General features: G+C 39.1%; 1 protein-coding gene and 1 long non-coding RNA gene across 2 annotated transcripts; one reads left to right on the top strand and one right to left on the bottom strand.

Moving 5' to 3' along the window:
* The first annotated feature begins 389 nt into the window (after positions 1-389).
* Positions 390-7,350, top strand: LOC126921567 (uncharacterized). Its single transcript, XR_007712396.1, has 6 exons — positions 390-628; positions 1,007-1,278; positions 3,221-3,456; positions 3,657-3,758; positions 3,833-3,939; positions 7,285-7,350. It is a non-coding gene; the product is annotated as an uncharacterized LOC126921567 (long non-coding RNA).
* A 5,159-nt stretch (positions 7,351-12,509) lies between these two features.
* Positions 12,510-13,335, bottom strand: LOC126921544 (uncharacterized). Its single transcript, XM_050733265.1, has 2 exons — positions 12,852-13,335; positions 12,510-12,709 (listed from the first exon to the last, which is right to left on the bottom strand). The coding sequence occupies exons 1-2, from the start codon at positions 13,253-13,255 to the stop codon at positions 12,682-12,684; spliced, it is 432 nt and encodes a 143-aa protein (XP_050589222.1). The 5' UTR covers positions 13,256-13,335; the 3' UTR covers positions 12,510-12,681.
* Positions 13,336-20,090: the final 6,755 nt, after the last annotated feature.

Here is a 20,090-nt window from a genome sequence, read left to right as displayed (position 1 = left end):
CTATGCTCGAAGAAAAGCCCAGTTCTTCGATTTTGTCCTCTTCTTTGGTTAAATTTTCTTTTACCCTCGATTTACTTGATTGTTTGATCATCGACGATCTATCTATCACGTTACGATGTACCTTTATAAATATTGTCGATACAGACGTTGTCCGACTCTGCGCACGCGCTGCCACAAGTATATGCTAGTAGTTTACATAGTCACGGTGCTGCCTCACCGTTTTCCAGCACACTGGTGTTCCCTTCTCGCCACCACTTCAACTCTGCTTTGGTTATGTATATTTATATGTAAGGTATTCCTTACCCTTTTTAGCTCCTTTTCTCTCCCTTTAACGCCCACGACAACGTGGTTTCACACGGAAAATCTGTGGAGTTGCCTCTGCAGAATCAGTTCTTGTACAACCGGTTTACCAGATTAATTTTATCCACCAAAGACCTTCGAATATAACTGTCGACTCTCTATTGTCTGATTCTAATCTCTGCGTTTGTTGATGTTTTGTTCACTGTATGTTGCGTGAAAATCCGCCTAACGTTCTGTAACTGAAGTTATACGAAAGTGTTTAAAAGTCAAAGTGAAAACGAAGTAAAATTGTGAAGCGAAAACGGTCGTCTCTAGTCAGATCGAGGAGGTTGTCACGACCGGCATACTTCAAATCCGATGGACCGATGATGGAGATAGAGATGTGGCGGCCTTGGCGACAATGTATATCGCCGAAGTGCCTAATGAGTCATCTGTATCCTAACGGTCCTTCCACCGAACGTTCTAGAAGTGTGACAACGGTCACGTACGCCTACAGGGTAGTGGGGATATTAAGGGATGACAAACAAAGAAGAAACAGATGTTACCGAAAGTCAAATTGTAAGAGCTTCAGTCTTGGAAAGTCACGGCTGGAGCTCAGAACAAAATCGCAGTCAGTGTAAATTCAGAAATAAATTCTCTCGTTTTTTTTGTTATCTTAATTTTTTCTTTTCGTTCGAGCCTCCTGCTTTTTATTTTACGTGACAAGGTACTAGCGACTGATATTCCCCCATTTGCTGCAGCTTTTAGCAACATCGATCCGGACCTGGTAGGCTCCCTCTGTTGAAACTGGCCAATCAACGATTCGCTCACCCCACTACTAGTATACAGCAATCATATTGGGGACACGTCGAATGTATTTACGTTTGAGGACAAAACGTCGATATTTACTGGGCCACTGCAACCTTAGACAATGCGACTTTTTACATAATATTTTACAAATCTGCGTGAAAATATCAACAGCGGTCATAGAGGAATCTGGTAGAATCTTTATTATATAACATCGTACAATGTCTCAACTATAATTTCGACAGACGCGAGCTACGTTCCACCAAATTTGAATCACCGTTATAGTGCTTTTTAACGTATTAATTCTTGAAACGATGACAACATAGAATTTCGTTCTTAAGTGTACAATTGTACACGCCTTCAGTTCACACGTACTGATACCAGAATCATTCTTTCCTCTCGTTCCATCATTGGACCTTATGCCTCATAAATTGTTACCGTAACGTATCACGTAATTCATAATTGCACGGCTTAAGCATTTTACTTGCTTCCTGGGTAACAGTTTCGACGTCACCCAAGTATTATTTATTGCAGGCAATAGATTAGATAATTCATGATTCGGACTGAAAACAGGATTGCAATAACAAATGATAATTATTTACAATCTACTTGGATGAAAAGATGCAAGCTTTGAATATCATTTCTTTTGCAATTATGCGACGATTGAAATAATATTTGCTTTGATCGGTATCTAACGTTCACAAATCGACCTTCTCATTTTTCTTCGTCCGTTAACCGACCAAAGTCCACGTTTGTTTCTTCTATTTCTCCGATGATATTTAGCGAACATGAGCGGTCAGACTCGTGGACTTCACATTCAGCGTCATTTAATTCAGTCGGTGAATGGTAACGCGTTATTACCCTGTGAAATTGCAGCAGGTACAGTCTAATACGGCATAAATTATGGAAATAGTTCGCACACTGATGTGGATTTGAATCATACGATTTCCTAGAATTGATTCTATAAGTTTGATTATAATGTATGTTTATTGCTGCGTCTAATTTATTGAAAAGTACACATTTTTATGTGACAGAAGATCTGTAATCATACGATTTGCGTAATTATTGGAGAAATGAGTCAGAGTATCTTGTGATTTATATAGATAGCTAAAATTAAGGCAGTCGTTATCGTTGTATATGAAAAATATTATTATCTGTTAGGGGATGATGAATGATTTGAATGAATTCGTGTAAGATCTAAATTAGTCGAGGAAACATTGGCTTTGGAACAATTTTCCTATATTGTCTTGTTGCCAAATAAAACGTGCATTGTACAGGTTGGAAATTTTTCCTGAAATTAATGATAGTTTTGTCTCAAACTTTTTTTGAACCTAGCATAATGCAATATTTTCTACAGTTGCATAAACGTGACATTTGGTACACGTGATTCACGTATACTTTCCGCCGACGCGAGTTTAGTCTGTGTTGCAATTTTTTGCAGTAATACAACACTTGTTCGAGGCTGTGAGTTAGCATAGCTTTTGCTGAATACTTATCGTCTACAAACAAGAAAGATTTTTGCACACGTCAAATACGTCCGTGACTTTCATCACGATATGGAAGATTCCGACTTTTCTTTGCATACGCAAAACGATATCAGAATATTAAAATCCACGAATTTCCTTACACGTGATAAACGTGTGCCTCGAACGGCGCGTGATAAAATGATGATAGAGGTCATGAACGATCGAGGGTAGCATGAAATGAACTCTAAGTTCTATAACTAAATCGACACACATGAATTGTTAACGTAACTCAATTGAGAAGAGAGCGTCGAATCGTCTAGAAACACTCGTACTCCTGTTCCAAAAGCGTTAGTGCCAAGAAGGTGCGCTTTGTCGTTCAATTATTATAAATAGAATAATGCTCCTAACCATCCGTTGTATTATCGCGTTGTTAAGTTACTTGTAAAGTCTACCGATTCTTTCGAATATCGTTTTAAGGCTCTTAGTTTCCATATAGTACTATTTTTGCAAGCATTTGTAAAACGTTATCGATGAAATCCAAGATTATCTTATTTTTGGAATCTCGAGCGATGTTTAAATCGCTCGAGATTACTCTAAATATATTTTGACATAGTAAAAATAAATTTTAATTCAAATTTCCCGCATAACACCACTTTTTTAATTGCTAGTTTCCAGCTGAACACGGAAGATGGCAGGACGGTTCCTAATCAATACAAATTGATTGTTTGATGCGTATGAAGCTGTTTTACCTTTCCCTACGCTAGTGGCGCTGCGTGATATTCTCAATGTTATCATTCATCATATCGATATAATATGGCGTTTACACTTTGGACACTTTTTGAAGCGACTATGTTGTGTTTGAATGCGATCTGCGTTTTAAACGAAGAAAGATTTCTTGCAAAACGTACACAATATCATCATATTTTTGTTTGTATTATTCTTTTATACTGAACTTTTTCCCTGCATAGAAATGAAGAATTTGTAGGTTATGTTATCTATTGTATTTACATATATCGCGTAGTATGATAAATATATAAATCATATGTATATGTTTTTACTTGTATATTGGAATATATTACTTAATTTTTGTTTAAACATTTACAGTTGGTTAGGCGTCGTGGCAAAATGTTCAAGGCTTCGGAGAACCTCCTACAGTAAAGTCACAAATTTTGAACCTTATTAAGTCCATACGAACGGTGGCATGAAGTAATTACAAACAAATTATTTTAATTCGTTTGATAATTAATTTAAATATAACACAAATATGTTGTTTGTTGCAGTTCCATTGATATTCCTAAATATCGTAACAATAATTGTGAAACTGGTGCTTGGGTGGAAGAAACGATTGATGGTGTAAATAAAAGGACAATGAGCTGTGAAAAGTGATGTACATAAACGCAAAATTACATTCTTTTATTTTTACCTTTGTATCGAAGAGTAAAGTATTCTTTATTATATCATGTTTCAGCATATTTTTGTACTGCAAGTATTTTAAAAGATAGCAGTATTTATATATGTTGTTTCTATCTATATCACTTCTTATTTATTTTTATATTATTTTATAAGCTTCCAATTGTTTAATTATGTTGGATACGTTTTACATATTTTTCTAATCATCGTAGTGAAGACAAAAAATTCTTCATACGATAATACGGTAATACACAACAAACCTTTTATCATATCAAAATACATATATTTCCATATATACTTAAATATTTATCTAAAATATCATTCATCATTTCGAACTTTTTAGAATATTTCTTTCCACGTTATCTAGCAGTTCCTGTTCCATCTGCACTAAACATCTGCTTTTTCCTACAGTAAACAACATCTACTTACTTCATTTTGCCAATGTCTACAAATAAACTTGAAACAACCGTCGAAATTCATATTGCAACATCAACTCTATAAAAGGAAGTTTGTCATGCGACATCAACATGTAACTGTAAGTTGCAATTTAGTTCCATTTTTTTTATCGACGCCAACAATTGAAAATCTCATACTTCGTTAGGAGAATCGTCAAAGAATTGAATATCTTTTTACTTTTATTTTATTTCGAAATTCTATTTACTCAAGACATGTGCTCGGAACTTGTTTCATTTTCTCAATTAGTCATTTACATTTTATTCTTGAAAGTACGGGGAAATTCATGGTGAAGAGATATGGCGAACTTCCGCTACAGGACGTCTCCTTCCGTTAAGTGTCTTCGAATGTACTCTCTCACGGGTAATTTAAATCATAAATCAACAGACGAACGTACTGTAAATTATGTTCGACTTGGTGTGAGGTGTAGGTAGTTGGACAGGATGTTCATATCTGTTTGTCTTCGTATCTTCATAGACGACGTGATGGCGCACGCGGGAAGCCAATGATTTTCTCGTAACTTTCTCCCCTTCTTCGCTTTCTCGGGGTGGAAGTAACATATATACATACACATCTCCGTGCAATCAATAAACAAGTATCATGTTGACTTTGCATTCTGTCATTAGCTACCAACAACTCAATTTTTGTCACATTTCAGCAACGTGCAACAAATTTCCTAATTTCTTAACTTCTTATTGCCAACTTTAAAATCTTATATCTATCTTTAAAGGATCAATTTATTTTCCTCGAGTTATACCTTGAAATATAGATACATGTCTCACGTCTAAAATAGATTCACTAAACACGGAAAATCGCCACTGAAACGCACATTTGTTTACGTCCGCTTAATCATATATTCAAAACGATAAATAGAATGGTTTAACTATTTCAATTTCCTCCGTTAGATTTAATTTATAGTGTCCATTAATCTTGGACGCCTTCGCGGTCGATTGGAACGGAAATCGTGAGGCAATATAACTACTGGATCACTTCTGGCTGATCTCCTTCACCGTAATAGTCATAGAAGTGATAAACACGTTTGTGCAATCGAATCCCTGCCATTTACACAATTTCTGAGCACGTATGGGCCCATCAAAATTGCATCGCTTTTTTCTCTCGTGCAAGTTCCACAGTTGCAAGTACGACCTGCATTCCCTGGACTCTTTCGTGTAATGCTTGTCCAAGTTACATAACCGACCCTCATCAGAGAATCTCTCTTTCCTTCTTTTTTTAATTTTTTCTTGCGAATGGCTGAAGCTGGCCAAACATCATTTACAATGTGATCTGAACATTCACTATCCAATATCCAATCTAGTTTTCGCGTACAGCTGGTATATACTGTGATAGTATCCTTACTATTATCGCGCTGCACTCGCGTTAGGACGGAGTAGTCGTAGTCCTCGCTGTTTGAATAATTTGCGTCTTGTTGTCGTGCCCCATTGTAGCGTTGCTGCCAACCTCTGCTTCGTCCTCGTTGACCAAATCCACGCTGAACATATCCTCGTCTTCTTTGGCCAGAACCTCGTCCGCCGCGACCCCTATTCTGCTATGGCTGACACGCGCCTCCTTGCCATTGCGCTCCTCCATTGTTTTCGCCTCTGCATGTATTCGTGTAATTTCTTATCACGTGGCCGTACTTTCCACAGCCATGGCACTTTATTTCTCTCTTTTCTCAACTTTGAAAACATTTGACCATTTCCTATCACTTTTACTCTCCCTACGCATTTCCCACATTATAATTTTATTTTTTAAAAAATGACAAGTTCAATCACTTTCATTCAATGAGTCGATTAAGTCACCAACATAAATCAATGATTCTGGTAGTGTTTTCAGCATGTAATCGAGTTTTTCACGTTCACTTACGTTTGCACCAGCACTCTTTAATTCATTTATCGTCTTCTCAAATTCCGTGAAAAATGAACCTGATTCCTCAAAATCTTTCAACCTCATCATGTCGAGTCTACGTCTTATACAAAGTTGCAATGCTATTGATTCCTTCATATACATCTCATCAAATTTTTTAATTATTTCGTAAACAGTGTCTTGATCACCAACAAATTCTAATTGCTCATTTGTTATACTACAATAGATGTAGTTCATCGCCCATTGATTCTTTTCATCCCAATTATCTTTCGCATCCGTGTCCATTTTCTCTCGTGTAGCCGGATCATAACATTTTTTACACTTTAAATACATTAATATTCTTTTCTTCCACGCTTTGTAATCACGTACATCGAATACTTGAATTTTAATTTTATCGTCCATTGGCATCTTGATTTGTCTTTTCATCTTCACCCTTTTTTCAAAAATAGTTCAAAAATAGTTCACTATACAGATTCCTTTTATCTGCTCCGCCAACAGCCTTTTTATCTCTTCAGAACATATTTCCAATTCTTTCAAAATGAACCTTTTTTATACATTCAGTCCCGGTTACGCGTGGTCCCATAACCTTAAATCTCGTCAACCACGATTTTTGCTACCATGTTGAGAATTGTGGATCTTGATGGCCGAAATATTGTTATGGAATCATTAAATTTACGCTGGCCATTACTATTAACGTAGACACATATTTACTTTATAAACGATTTCTAGAATATTTATCGATGTACACTTGTGCGCGTCTCAGTACTTTCATACATACCCGACCTTTTGAAGACTGTTAACCGACAGAACTGTTTACATTTGTCTGTTTCTCAGTCGCCGCACACACACATATCTCCACACAGTGATATCCCGTTACAAAGATCTCCACTACGCCCTCGACCTAGTCCAGCACAAAAATTATACATATCTCAATAGTTATGAAATATGTATTTCGAACAACTTTGTACAACAACACAAGTTAGTAACTCCGCCATTTATGATATAGGTGACGAAGAAATGGATTGATCTGATATGAGAGAATCCGGATAGATCCGGATAGATAAAACCTAGATTGAGTATGCATAGATAGGTGGTCTTCGAAGAAGTCATGGGTGTAGAGAGTATTCGAACCGAGATATAACTCGAATTCCCCTCTTTTATACTTACGGAGGAAATCTCGGTATGTAGGTAATTTTTGAACGAATGAAGCTGATTCGTTATTCAATCTTTTCGTTATGAAACGGGAGGATATGGATCCGCGATACCCTTTGGGAATGACCAGTGTTGATGAATAAAGATAGGGGGAGTAGGCATCCTACCAACGTGGCTCATGGGTGACCTTGTTCATGGGAAAGTCCTGGTATTTCCATTAGGTCAATGACCCGTTTAATATTATGTAATTACCGTTTATTCCATTATATAACTACCAGCTTTTCCGTAATTTCTAAGAGCGTAGAATAAACATAAGGTCTTTTCTAAGGATTACACATCAATCGAAAACATTTAAGAAATTGGACGTGCAAGATGTAAAGCACCATCTAGAATTACTTAAAAAGTCTAAGATTATGGTGGGTCCTTAGGTTTGTTGAGGGTCTAAATAACGGTCAGCGGACCCTTATCGGCTAAATACCGAGGGATGTCGCACGGTTCCTATCACGCAACGTAATAGTTGATATAGTGAAAAAACGGTTGGTATGCACTATATTTGGCAGCAAATGTGAAGTATAACCCGCATCGAATTGTCGGTATATTTGTAACAGAAACGGAGATATGTTAATTTGAATATTTGAGCTTGAATATGTAAAACTGCAATCACGCTGAATTTAACAGGGACCAGAGTGGAGTTTTCCTAGAAGTGGTGACCACTTCAACACCCTCCCTGAAACTCTACATCCCTACAAACAATTATATCTTAATATTTTTCTAACTCTTGTCGTAAATATCTGAACCTTGATTTTGTCAATGTCTTCACAAATACATTTGCCAGCTGCCTTTCTCTTTTCCATTCAAATTAATTTATTACTAAATACAAACTACAAGAAGACTAAACAGATCATGTAGAGTTTTTTTTTTAGAAGTGATAGTCACTTCGACACCCTCCCTAAAAACTCTACATCTGTATAAACAATTACCTCTTAACATCTTTTTTATTTGTCAAACCTAACTTTTGTCTTAAATATTCAAATCTTGGTTTTGGCAACGCCTTTGTACATATATCTGCCAGTTGCTCTTCGCTTGTTACATATGTTACATCAATTTCGCCTCTATTGTATAAATCTCGCAAAAAGTGGTATCTTACATCAATATGCTTACTTCTTTGATGGAATTCAGGATTCTTAATTAATTTTACGGCACTAGTATTGTCTACACATAGCATATACTTAAATATCTCTATTTTGCATTCGAGAAATATTTTCTTTAGCCACATAATTTCTTTCGCTCCTGAGGCTGCACTGACATACTCAGCTTCTGTCGTAGATAGAGCTATACATTTTTGTCGCTTACATTGCCATGTGATGGCTGCATTCGCATACTTACATACAACGCCTGATGTCGACTTTCTTGTTTCTTTGTCACCTGCATAGTCAGCAACACTGAAGGTTTCGAGATTGCCTGCTTTTGTATATAAGTGTCCCATGTCTGCGGTCCCTTTTATGTAGCGCAAAATTCGTTTGACTAGTTTCCACTGATACTCGTTTGGGTTCTCTAAATGTCTCGACGCTATATTTATTGCAAAACTGATACTTGGCCTACTTACGGTTTGTAAAAATATTACCGCTTCTCTGTATGGTGCATTACAATCATTATTGTCTATGTTACTTTCGCTCCAATTAGTCTCGATAGGTGTAGAAACACTGTTTGCCCCATTCATATTAAATTTTTCTAATATTCTTTCGATATACCTGCTCTGATGAATGAATATTGAACCATCTTGTAATCTATTAATTTCAAGTCCAAGAAAACTCTTTACTTCTTTCGAACTCGTAATTTTGAATTCTTTGTTTAAATCAGTGAGAAATTTATCGATTAGAGATTCGTCTGAAGCTACTACCAGTCCATCGTCTACGTATGTGGTCATCAACATTAATTTGTCATCTTCTGTATAAAAATAAAAACAAGGATCTGCGTTACTCTGATAGAATTTTAGATTTGAAATAAATTTTGTGAAACGTTCCGTCCAACATCTTGGAGACTGCTTTAAGCCATATAGGCTTTTTAGCAATTTACAAACGCGATTCGTACCATCATCATAATCTTGAGGTTGTTTCATATAGATGTCTTCTTTCAGACTTCCATATAAAAATGCGGTTTTAATGTCAAACTGTCCAAGGTGTAAATTATTTTTAACAGCAATACTGAGCATTAATCTAATTGTATCAAACCGAGCAACGGGACTATAGGTTTCTTTATAATCTATGCCTTCTTTCTGCGAACACCCTTTTATTACAAGTCGCGCTTTGTATCGTTCCGAATTGTCCGGATTTAGCTTTACGTTAAAACCCACCTATTACTGAGTATCTTTTGATCTCTTGGTTTTTCCACAAGAATCCACGTCTTATTTTCATAGTGCGATTTCATCTCATCATTCATAGCCTTTTCCCATAACTCTATCTTTTCAGATCTCATCGCTTCGTTAAAATCCACTGGTAATTTTTCCGCTACGTACGTTACTGGGCTACCATAATAATCGATTCGCTTGATCTTACCTCTATCTCTCAATTGTCTCACATTCTCGCTAATTATAAAAGGTTGTTTTTCAGTTTCGCTCTCTGCACTTTCATACGTACATACTCTATCGCTCTGTGCACGCACATCTTTGCACTCGACAATTTTCGGTAAACTTAAATTAACGAATTTTTCAGTTTCTAATTCGGGCTTAAATATTACGTCACGGCTTAATATTACATTTCTTACGGTCGGCACGTACACTCGATACCCTCGTCCGTCACCTAGATAGCCTACCAAATATCCTTTGTTAGCCTTTCTGTCCAATTTCCTTCTCTTTTCCGCAGGTATGTGTGCAAAGCATTCAGTACCGAAAACTCTAAACTTTTCTACATCTGGCGATTTCCCGTACCACAGTTCATATGGTGTTTTCTTGTCTTGTCTTGTCGGCCCGATCGTATTTATGACATGCACTGTAGTGTTCATGGCTTCTGCCCATAAAAACAGCGGTAGATTAGATTTCGAATATAACATCGACCGTCCTGCTTCTACTATTGTTCTATTTTCTCTTTCTGCGACGCCATTCTGTTCAGGAGTGTATGGGACGTTAATCGTGTGCTTAATTCCCTGACTTCTTAAAAATTCTTTAACCTCTTTATTTTTGAATTCTTTCCCTCCATCATTATGAATTTGTTTGATCTTATCATTGAATTGATTTTCGACTTCTAGGCAAAAAGTTTTTAACTTTTCGATTACTTCTGACTTATGTCGTAAGAAGTAAATCTTTCTTTCTTGCCTAATGACTCGACTTCCATAGGTCCACATACATCCGTATAAATAATTTCGCGAGGTTTAGTCGCACGCTTGGTTTTCTCGTGAAAACTCGATCTATGATGTTTCCCGAACGCGCAACCTTCACAGAAAAAGTTACTATCCTCTACAACTTTTATATTTGAATTCTTTAAAAATTCCTTAACGTGTCTGATGTTTTGATGACATAGCCGTTCGTGCCATAACTGCAGTGTGTCCGCGCTTGACTCCGCTCTATTGCTAAGATTACAAACTGACGGTATGATAACTCGCATATCGACCTTATATAAATTTCCAATAACAGAACCACTTGCTATTATTTTCTGATTTTGTAAAAACATGCAGTTTTTCCCTTCCCTTAGAATACAGAAATTTATACCTCTTCTTGCAACGGATCTAATGGAAAATAGATTTCTTTTCATACCTGGTACATACAAGACATCGTTCATTGTACGTGCTACCCATTTGCCGTCCACAAAAGTCTCTACCTTGATTTTTCCTTTGCCGCACGCATCCATGAACGTACCATCGCCGATTTCTATCTTCACCGTGTTATCGAATTTTTCGAAGACGCTGAACCATTCTTGTCGTCCTGTCATGTGATCCGTAGCTCCTGAGTCGATTATCCAAGCATCATGGTTTGCCACTTGTATCGTTGAGTTGCTCCCTAATAGACCAATTCCGCTGTGATCTCGATTTTCATTTCTGGGTTTCTGGTTGTCTCTCATGTTGTTTCCTTTCTTATTTTTGAAGCAATTTTTGCTGGTGTGGCCTTTCCTTTTGCATGTAAAGCATCTAAAGCAATCCTTCCTTAGATGGCCCACTTTTCCACAGTTGAAACAGCTTGGTCCTTGTTTCTCGTATTCGCGTTTGCTTGACTGCTTCTGCTGTTCCCTTTTATAATTGTTGCCTTTTGTTACCAGCGCCACCGATGTTTCCTGGTCGTCTTTCTTCCATCTGATTTCTGCCGCCATCAGCCTGGTACTAAGGCTGTCTAAGGTCTTCCTTTCTTCTTCCACCAAATCCCACGCACTGCGAAAATGGTCAAAGTTGTTCGGTAACACCGATAAAATGCGTGTTATCAGCATTTTCTCGCCAATTTCACTCCCAAGAGCTTTCATCTTCGCCGCTGTCAATTCCAACTTTGATAAGTTGTAAGATACATCTTCAGATTCTTCCCATTTAAAATTGAAGAACTGCTTCTGGACCATACTTAGATTCTCATCCGACTTCATGTCATATACTGTATTCAACTTTTTCCACATTTCATGTGCTGTTGTGCAACATAAAGAAGATCCAACGGTTTCCTTCCTATTGAGGTCACAATTAATTTTCTCGCTAACCGATCTGCCTTCAAAAATCTTTTACGGGCGATTTATTTTTCCGCACTGTTCCCTGGATGACACAGATTCCCTTCACACACGTTGATCAGGTCGTCATCTTCCTCCAAAAGTGTACGCATGACAAAACGCCACTGGAGCCAGTTTTCTTCGCCACGTAATATCTCGATCTTTGCACTTGCTGATTCCATTTTAGCAATATCACTTACTTTACTAAGTACAATACTTTGACAATTTATTCACTTCGCGTTGCTATCTTATACTTTACAGCCCTGGGCCCATAACCTGTTCAGGTTATTCGGTGTATATAGAGAGAAAAACGAGTGGATATAGTGTAAAGAACAAAATATATATTTGATTTAATAGTGAAATACAGGAATACAATTTGAGCTGGTCCAGATCCGCACGCTAGCAGTGTTACCTTATAACTGAAAAACCCCGAAGCCAAAGTCGCCTGTCTACTGTTTATGGTCTGCCGCCCTGCTATTCTTTTGTCTATATGCTGTCGATGGCTTCAGCGCTTGAAAAAGCTAAAAAGACCAGATGTGGAGTTTTCCTAGAAGTGGTGACCACTTCAACAGATGCCATCACGCAGGTGATGAAGTTTGCCAACATCTGCAAACAGAAGAAGGTAATATGCGTGATGATCGCCCTGGACATTAGCCATGCCTTCAATTCGCTCAGCTGGAAGAGCATATACGAAGAATTTGACAGGAGGAAGCTGCCATGGAAGATCAAAAGGCTAATTGGCAGTTACCTATCTGGAAGGAAGATCATCGTGAGCAACCAGCACGGCACGGTGGAGCACGCGGTGGCGGCGGGAGTTCCGCAGGGATCCATCCTCGGACCATTCCTGTAGAACTTGGTATACGACCGGTTGCTCGAGAGACTCGACAACATGCCAATGGTCAGAGCAACCGCCTTCGCAGACGATCTGGCCATCACGTGTTCCGTCGGGAAGAACGAAGAGGCCTCCGCCAAGTTCAACACGATGCTAAGGATTGCCAACGATTGGTGCACGAGTGTCGGGCTCACATTGGCAAGAGAAAAGACGGAAGTCATGCTCATCACTAGGTTGCAAGTGCCGAGAGTGGTGAAACACAAGTTGGGCTCTTCGGACATCGAAACGCTCGACCGCATCCAGTATCTCGGAATCATCATCGACACCAGTCGGAGGTTCGGTGCGCATATCGAGATGGTGCGTAATAGAGCCGACAAGTTAATACGAGCCCTCAGGGGAATACTACCTAACATCAACGGGCCGCCCAGCTTGGCTCGTAGGCTCTACTACAATGTGTGGGAGTCCATCGTAACTTACGGAGCACCGGTGTGGGCTAGAGCAGCGAATACCGATAAGAACAGGAAAAAGCTGAAACGGGCACAACGAACGGCCCTGTGCATAACAACGACGGCATACGGTATAGTCTCCAACGCGGCAGTTTGCGTGTTCATCGGGAATCTCCCGATTTACATAAAAATAAAGATGCTCCGAGAGACTTACGAGAGGAACAAGATCCATAAGACCAGGATCGGCGCTGATGACGGCAGCAAGCTGAAGGAGGAAATGGAGGCGATTCGCAAGAAGGTCCAAGAGTAATGGCAGAAGGAGTGGAAAAACTACAAAAACGAAAATGTCACAAGGAAACTAATACCGAGTGCGCTGCTATTTACCAAAAAGAAGATGGACATCGATCATCACAGCTGTTAACCGGGCATGGCAACTTCGGTGTCTATAGGAAGAGGATTGGCAAGGACAGCGACAGCAACTGTCTCGACTGTGGAGACCCTAACGACGATGCGGAGCACGCCCTCTTCGCATGCCCGAAGTGGACGGACACAAGGATTGAGATGGAGAATGCTCTTTGCGAGAAGATAGACGTGGACAACCTGATCGCCACGGTGACCGCCAAGAACGAGAGCTGGGATAAATTCAGGCAATTCTGCAAGACCGTCATGTGTCACAGGAGGGTGACAGCGAGGGCCTGGGAAGAGGCAAGGAGGAGAACGAGAGCAACAACAACTACGCGGAGCAGTGAAGGCAAGAATACAAAACAACGAAAAACCGCAGAAGGAGATCAGCCCAGTATTCTGAACTGGCTGAGAAGATGACATGAGCAGTAACAGCCCGAAGAAGATACAACAGGGCATGAAAGGACAACCCTGATGACTGCCGACAGGTTTTACCGGGTTTGTCTGTGCTCAAAGCAGAGGAAGAAGGAGGAAATTATGTTATTAAATGAACCAATAAATAGGGCAAGTTGCGATTCAGAAGTACGAATAATTGAACACGACCAATAATAAACTAACAACTACCCAATCAACTAATAACTTTAACTAACCACGGACCAATCGAAATAATAGGGTTACAAAGCAAACTAAACGAAACAAAAGGAAAACACTACAACCAATCAACGAAATATATAAAATACGAAATTAAATTAAGTTTTAAATGAACCAATAAACAGAATAAACCGCGATTCAAAAGTATGAATAATTGAATACGACCAATAACAAACTAACTAATAATTGATCAACCGATTAATAAAATATCAACCGCGGACCAATCAAAACAATAGGTTATATATATATAACAAAATTAAATAAGTGAAACTATTAACTGACGAAGATATATACATAAAATACAAAATTAAATAGAATTAATAATTAAATCTAACTGATAAATAGAATAGACCGACTCGGCATGACACGGAAGTGGAAGGGAAATAATTGAAACAAAGGGATACATATTTTAATTAATTAACAAAACGGGAATGAAATGGATGAGAGAAATACAGCATACAACCAAAGCTGCCAACAATCTGCGATAGGACTCGACAATTACTTATGAAAATTCACTATTAAGTATATATATATGTGTATAACCTATAATATAATAATGAACCTATAATAACCTAATATAACCTATAATAACCTATGTATATAACCTATAATAACCTAATAAACACCGATAATAAAATATTTGATTAAAATAAGTTACAAAATAAAAATATATATGTCGGCTGGACGTTAGGATTGGGGGTGGAGGTGTTCGATGAATCTTCGTTGATATTGGCTATCGATGCGGTGTAACAATGGTAGAGTTTATTGGCACAAGTGAGTGGTATTACAGCGTTGGTAATTAATCACAATGTTAGATATTCGCGGCGCTATGACAATAGCCTCGGGCCCGGTAACGAATCCGCGGTCAACGGGATGTCGAACGTGTCTACTTCGTGAAAGTCTAAGTTATATTCGGGTCGCCACAGAACAAGCACTACGTACCGGAGAATTACTTGTATCGTCGTTAAAATCGTACGAAAGAGTGTCTCTCCATCACGGTGACGCTGTCGAGGAAAACTATGATGGGTGTGTCTAAGGGCACGAGATCATCGGATTCGTGGAGAAAAGTCTTCATTCGGAAAGTGAGGGAAATTGGAGTTACTGTTAATTGGTCAATTTCCATGTTGATGGTTGGGGAAGGATGCTAGCCGCCCTTAAGAGAAAGTCGCCATCGGGCCGCGTCGTTCGTGAGAAAAATAGACTTCTCCAATTTTCCCGTACATTTTGGAACAAAGGTTGTTTGTCGGTTTGAAGGACTTTCGTTAAATAGATCTTAAGATTTATAGCGGGTCCTCGGGCTAGCCGAACATGTACTGTGGAGACGCATCAACATCTGGTAGTCGTCTTACTTGAAGCATAGTCTGCGTGTGGCGAGCCACGGGACAGAAACCATTGAAACGGTTACCATCGTGCCCTGTCCCAAGCATTTCTTTTAAGGAGAGTTATAGAGTTACTTCCTGCCTTGGTTAAACAAAACGTTCATCCCCTTGACTGCGACTACGTTCGGCGACTGGTTGTCGCCTCGAGCCCGAGCTCACTATCATAAATCTCGAATAAGTACAGTCGGATCGAATGACAACGGTTTGTTAGTGCGGCTATGGTGAAATCTGGATTACAGCACTAAGGGTCCTCCCACCGCTCCAAAGGGGAGGCTCCGGTGTTCTTTCATCTCCGACATATATATACATGTATACATTTGTGACTAGTTTTAATCAAATATTTTGTTATCAATGTTTGTTAGGTTATTGTGGGTTATAGGCACATATGTTTATTTTGTAACTAGTTTTAGTCAAATATTTTATTATCGGTGTTTATTAGGATATTATAGGTTATACACACATATATATATTTTTATTTTCTAACTAGTTTTAATCAAATATTTTATTATCGGTGTTTATTAGGTTATTATACGTTATACACACACACATATATATACTTAATAGTGAATTATCATAAGTAATTGTCGAGTCCTATCGCAGATTGTTGGCAGGTTTGGTTGTATGCTGTTTTTCTCTCATCCATTTTATTCCCGTTTTGTTAATTAATTAAAATATGTATCGCTTCCGCGTCATACCGAGTCGCTCTATTCTATTTATCAGTTAGATTTAATTATTGATCCTATTTAATTTTGTATTTTATGTATATATCTTCGTCAGTTGATTGCAATATCTTTCCCAATAGATTCACTTATTTAATTTTGTTATATATATGTCGGGTTGGCGTTAAGATTTGAGTTAGGGTTGAGGGCGTGAAACGAATCCCTATTGGCGCTAGACGTGATCATTATGCAATAGAGGAGATATTTACTAGTGCAAATATGACTATAATGGAATTGGACAAGTAATCGCAATAATTAGATACTCGAGAAGCTAATGACAATGATCCTAGGCTCACTAACGAATCCGCGGTCAAGGGGATGACGAACTCTACTTTTCTTCAGCGTCTAAGTTGTACTCCATGTTAATGCATGGGGCAATCACTACGTACCGGAGAATTACTTGTATCGTCGTTAAAATCGTACGAAAGAGTGTCTCTCCATCACGGCGACGCTGTCGAGGAAAACTATGATGGGTGTGCCTAAGAGCACGAAATCATCGGATTCGTGGAGAAAAGCCTTCCTTCGGAAAGTGAGGGAAATTGGCGTTACTGTTAATTGGTCAATTTCCATGTTGATGGTTAGGGAAGGGTGCTAGCCGCCCTTAAGAGAAAGTTCGAGAAGAGGAAGCGTCGTTCGTGAGAAAAATAGATTTCTCCTATTTTCTCGTAGTTGGGACGAGGACTGTTTGTCGGTTTGAAGGACTTTAGTTAAACAGATCTTAAGATTTATAGCGGGTCCTCGGGCTAGCTGAACATGTACTGTGGAGACGCGTCGAGATCTGGTAATCATCTTACTCAAAGAATAGAGTCTGCGTGTGGCGAGCCACGGGACAGAAATCGTTGAAATGTTTACCGTCGTGCCCCGTCCCAAGTATTTCTTTTAAGGAAAGCTATAGAGTTACTTCGTGCCTTTGTTAGATAAAACGTTCATCCCTTGACCGCGACTACGTTCGGCGACTGGTTGTCGCCTCGAGCCCGGGCTCACTATCATAAATCTCAAATAAGTACAGTCGAATCGAATGACAACAGTTTATTAATTCGGCTATGGTGAAATCTAAATTACAATACTAGGGGTCTTCCCAAAGTTCCAAAGGGAAGGTTCCAGTATTCTTTCATCTCTGACATATATATATGTCGGAGATGGAAAAACACCGGAACCTCTCCTTGGATTCTCGGGAATACCGTAATGTCGTAATTTAGATTAAACAAATGTCGCTCCGATTGTTCGAGGTTTATGATAGTGAGCTTGGGCTCGAGGCGACAACCAGTCGCCGAACGTAGCCGCGGTCAAGGGATGAACGTTTTATCTAACAAAGGCACAGAGTAACTCTATACCTCTCCTTTAAAGAAATAGCCGTAGCGACACGTGGCAGTAAATATTTCAAAGGTTTCTGTTCCGTGGCTCGCCACACGCAGATCCTATCCTTCGGGTAAGATGATCTCCAGATGTCAATATACCTCCGCAGTATGTTTAGCTAACTTGAGGACCCGCAATAAATCTTAAGATTTAGTCAAGCAAAGTTCTTCATTTAGACAAACAGTCCTTGTTGCAACTACGGGACGATAGGAGAAGCCTATCTTCCACGAACGATGCCCCCGTCAACAACCTCCCCTCAAGGGCGGCCAGCATCTCTTTCAAAACGCCGATATGGAGATCGACCAATTAGCAACAGCGCTAATTTCCCTCACCTTTGGAACGAAAGCTTTCTTTGACGAATCCGAGGATCTCATGTCCTTAGACCCACCCATTATAGTTTTCCTCGACGGCATCGTCGAGACGGAGAGTTACTCTCCGGTACGATCTCGACGACGATTCAAGTAACTCTCGGATACGTAGTGATTGCCCCATGCATTAACATTGAGTACAACTTAGACGCTAGAGAAGAGTAGAGTTCGTCATCCCGTTGACCGTGGATTCGTTATTGAGCCTAAGATCATCGTCATTAGCTTCTCGAGTATCAAATTATCGCGATTACTTGTCCAATTCCAACATGGTCATGTTTGCACTAGTAAATATCTCCTCTATTGCATAGTGATCACGTCTAGTGTCAATAGGGATTCGTTTACGCCCTTAACCCTAACTCTAATCGTAACGCCAACCCGACATATATATAACCTTTTGTTTTGACTGGTCCGCGGTTGATATTTTATTAATCGATTGATCAGTTATTAGTTAGTTTGTTATTAGTCGTATTCAATTATTCATAGTTTTGAATCGCGGTTTATACTGTTTATTGGTTCATTTAAAACTTAATTTAATTTCGTATTTTATATATTTCGTTGATTGGTTGTAGTGTTTTCCTTTTGTTTCGTTTATTTTGTTTTGTAACCCTTTTATTTCGATTGGTCCGTGGTTAGTTAAAGTTATTAGTTGATTGGGTAGTTGTTAGTTTATTATTGGTCGTGTTCAATTATTCGCACTTCTGAATCGCGGTTTCATTCCTTTTATTGGTTCTTAAGACGACTTTATTTAATTCGGTGTTATATATATGTCGGGTTGGCATTAAGATTAGAGTTAGGGTTAAGGGCGTGAAACGAATCCCTATTGGCGCTAGACGTGATCATTATGCAATAGAGGAGATATTTACTAGTGCAAATATGACTATGATGGAATTGGACAAGTAATCGCGATAATTAGATACTCGAGAAGCTAATGACAATGATCCTAGGCTCAATAACGAATCCGCGGTCAAGGGGATGACGAACTCTACTTTTCTTCAGCGTCTAAGTTGTACTCAGTGTTAATGCACGAGGCAATCACTACGTATTTGAGAGTTACTTGAATCGTCTTTGAGATCGTACCGGAGAGTGGTTCTCCATCACGGTAACGCTGTCGAGGAAAACTATGACGGGTGTGCCTAAGGGCACGAAATCATCGGATTCGTGGAGAAAAGCCTTCATTCGGAAAGTGAGGGAAATTGGCGTTACTGTTAATTGGTCAATTTCCATGTTGGTGGTTAGGGAAGGGTGCTAGCCGCCCTTAAGAGAAAGTTCGAGAAGAGGAAGGGTCGTTCGTGAGAAAAATAGATTTCTCCTATTTTCTCGTAGTTGGGACGAGGACTGTTTGTCGGTTTGAAGGACTTTAGTTAAACAGATCTTAAGATTTATAGCGGGTCCTCGGGCTAGCTGAACATGTACTGTGGAGACGTGACGACATCTGGTAATCATCTTACTCAAAGAATAGAGTCTGCGTGTGGCGAGCCACGGGACAGAAATCGTTGAAATGCTTACCGTCGTGCCCCGTCCCAAGTATTTCTTTTAAGGAAAGCTATAGAGTTACTTCGTGCCTTTGTTAGATAAAACGTTCATCCCTTGACCGCGACTACGTTCGGCGACTGGTTGTCGCCTCGAGCCCGAGCTCACTATCATAAATCTCAAATAAGTACAGTCGAATCGAATGACAACAGTTTCTTAATTCGGCTATGGTGAAATCTAAATTACAATACTAGGGGTCTTCCCAAAGTTCCGAAGGGAAGGTTCCAGTATTCTTTCATCTCCGACATATATATACTTGTTAATTGGTTGTATTTAATTGTTCATGCTTTTGGATCGCGGCATT

This window comes from Bombus affinis, chromosome 10 (genome assembly GCF_024516045.1).
Source record: "Bombus affinis isolate iyBomAffi1 chromosome 10, iyBomAffi1.2, whole genome shotgun sequence".
In the NCBI taxonomy this organism is placed as follows: Eukaryota; Metazoa; Arthropoda; class Insecta; order Hymenoptera; family Apidae; genus Bombus; species Bombus affinis.
Note: the sequence above shows the minus strand (reverse complement) of the source record. Positions and strands in the feature narration are given on the sequence as shown.

Excerpts from the sequence above, each read along its gene's own strand:
- LOC126921544 (XM_050733265.1), bottom strand. The coding sequence starts at position 13,255 with ATGATGATTCCGAGATACTGGATGCGGTCGAGCGTTTCGATGTCCGAA. Across the intron at positions 12,710-12,851 it reads ATGATCTTCCTTCCAGATAG|ATGTTGGCAAACTTCATCAC; the intron begins GTAACTGCCAAT and ends TTCTGTTTGCAG.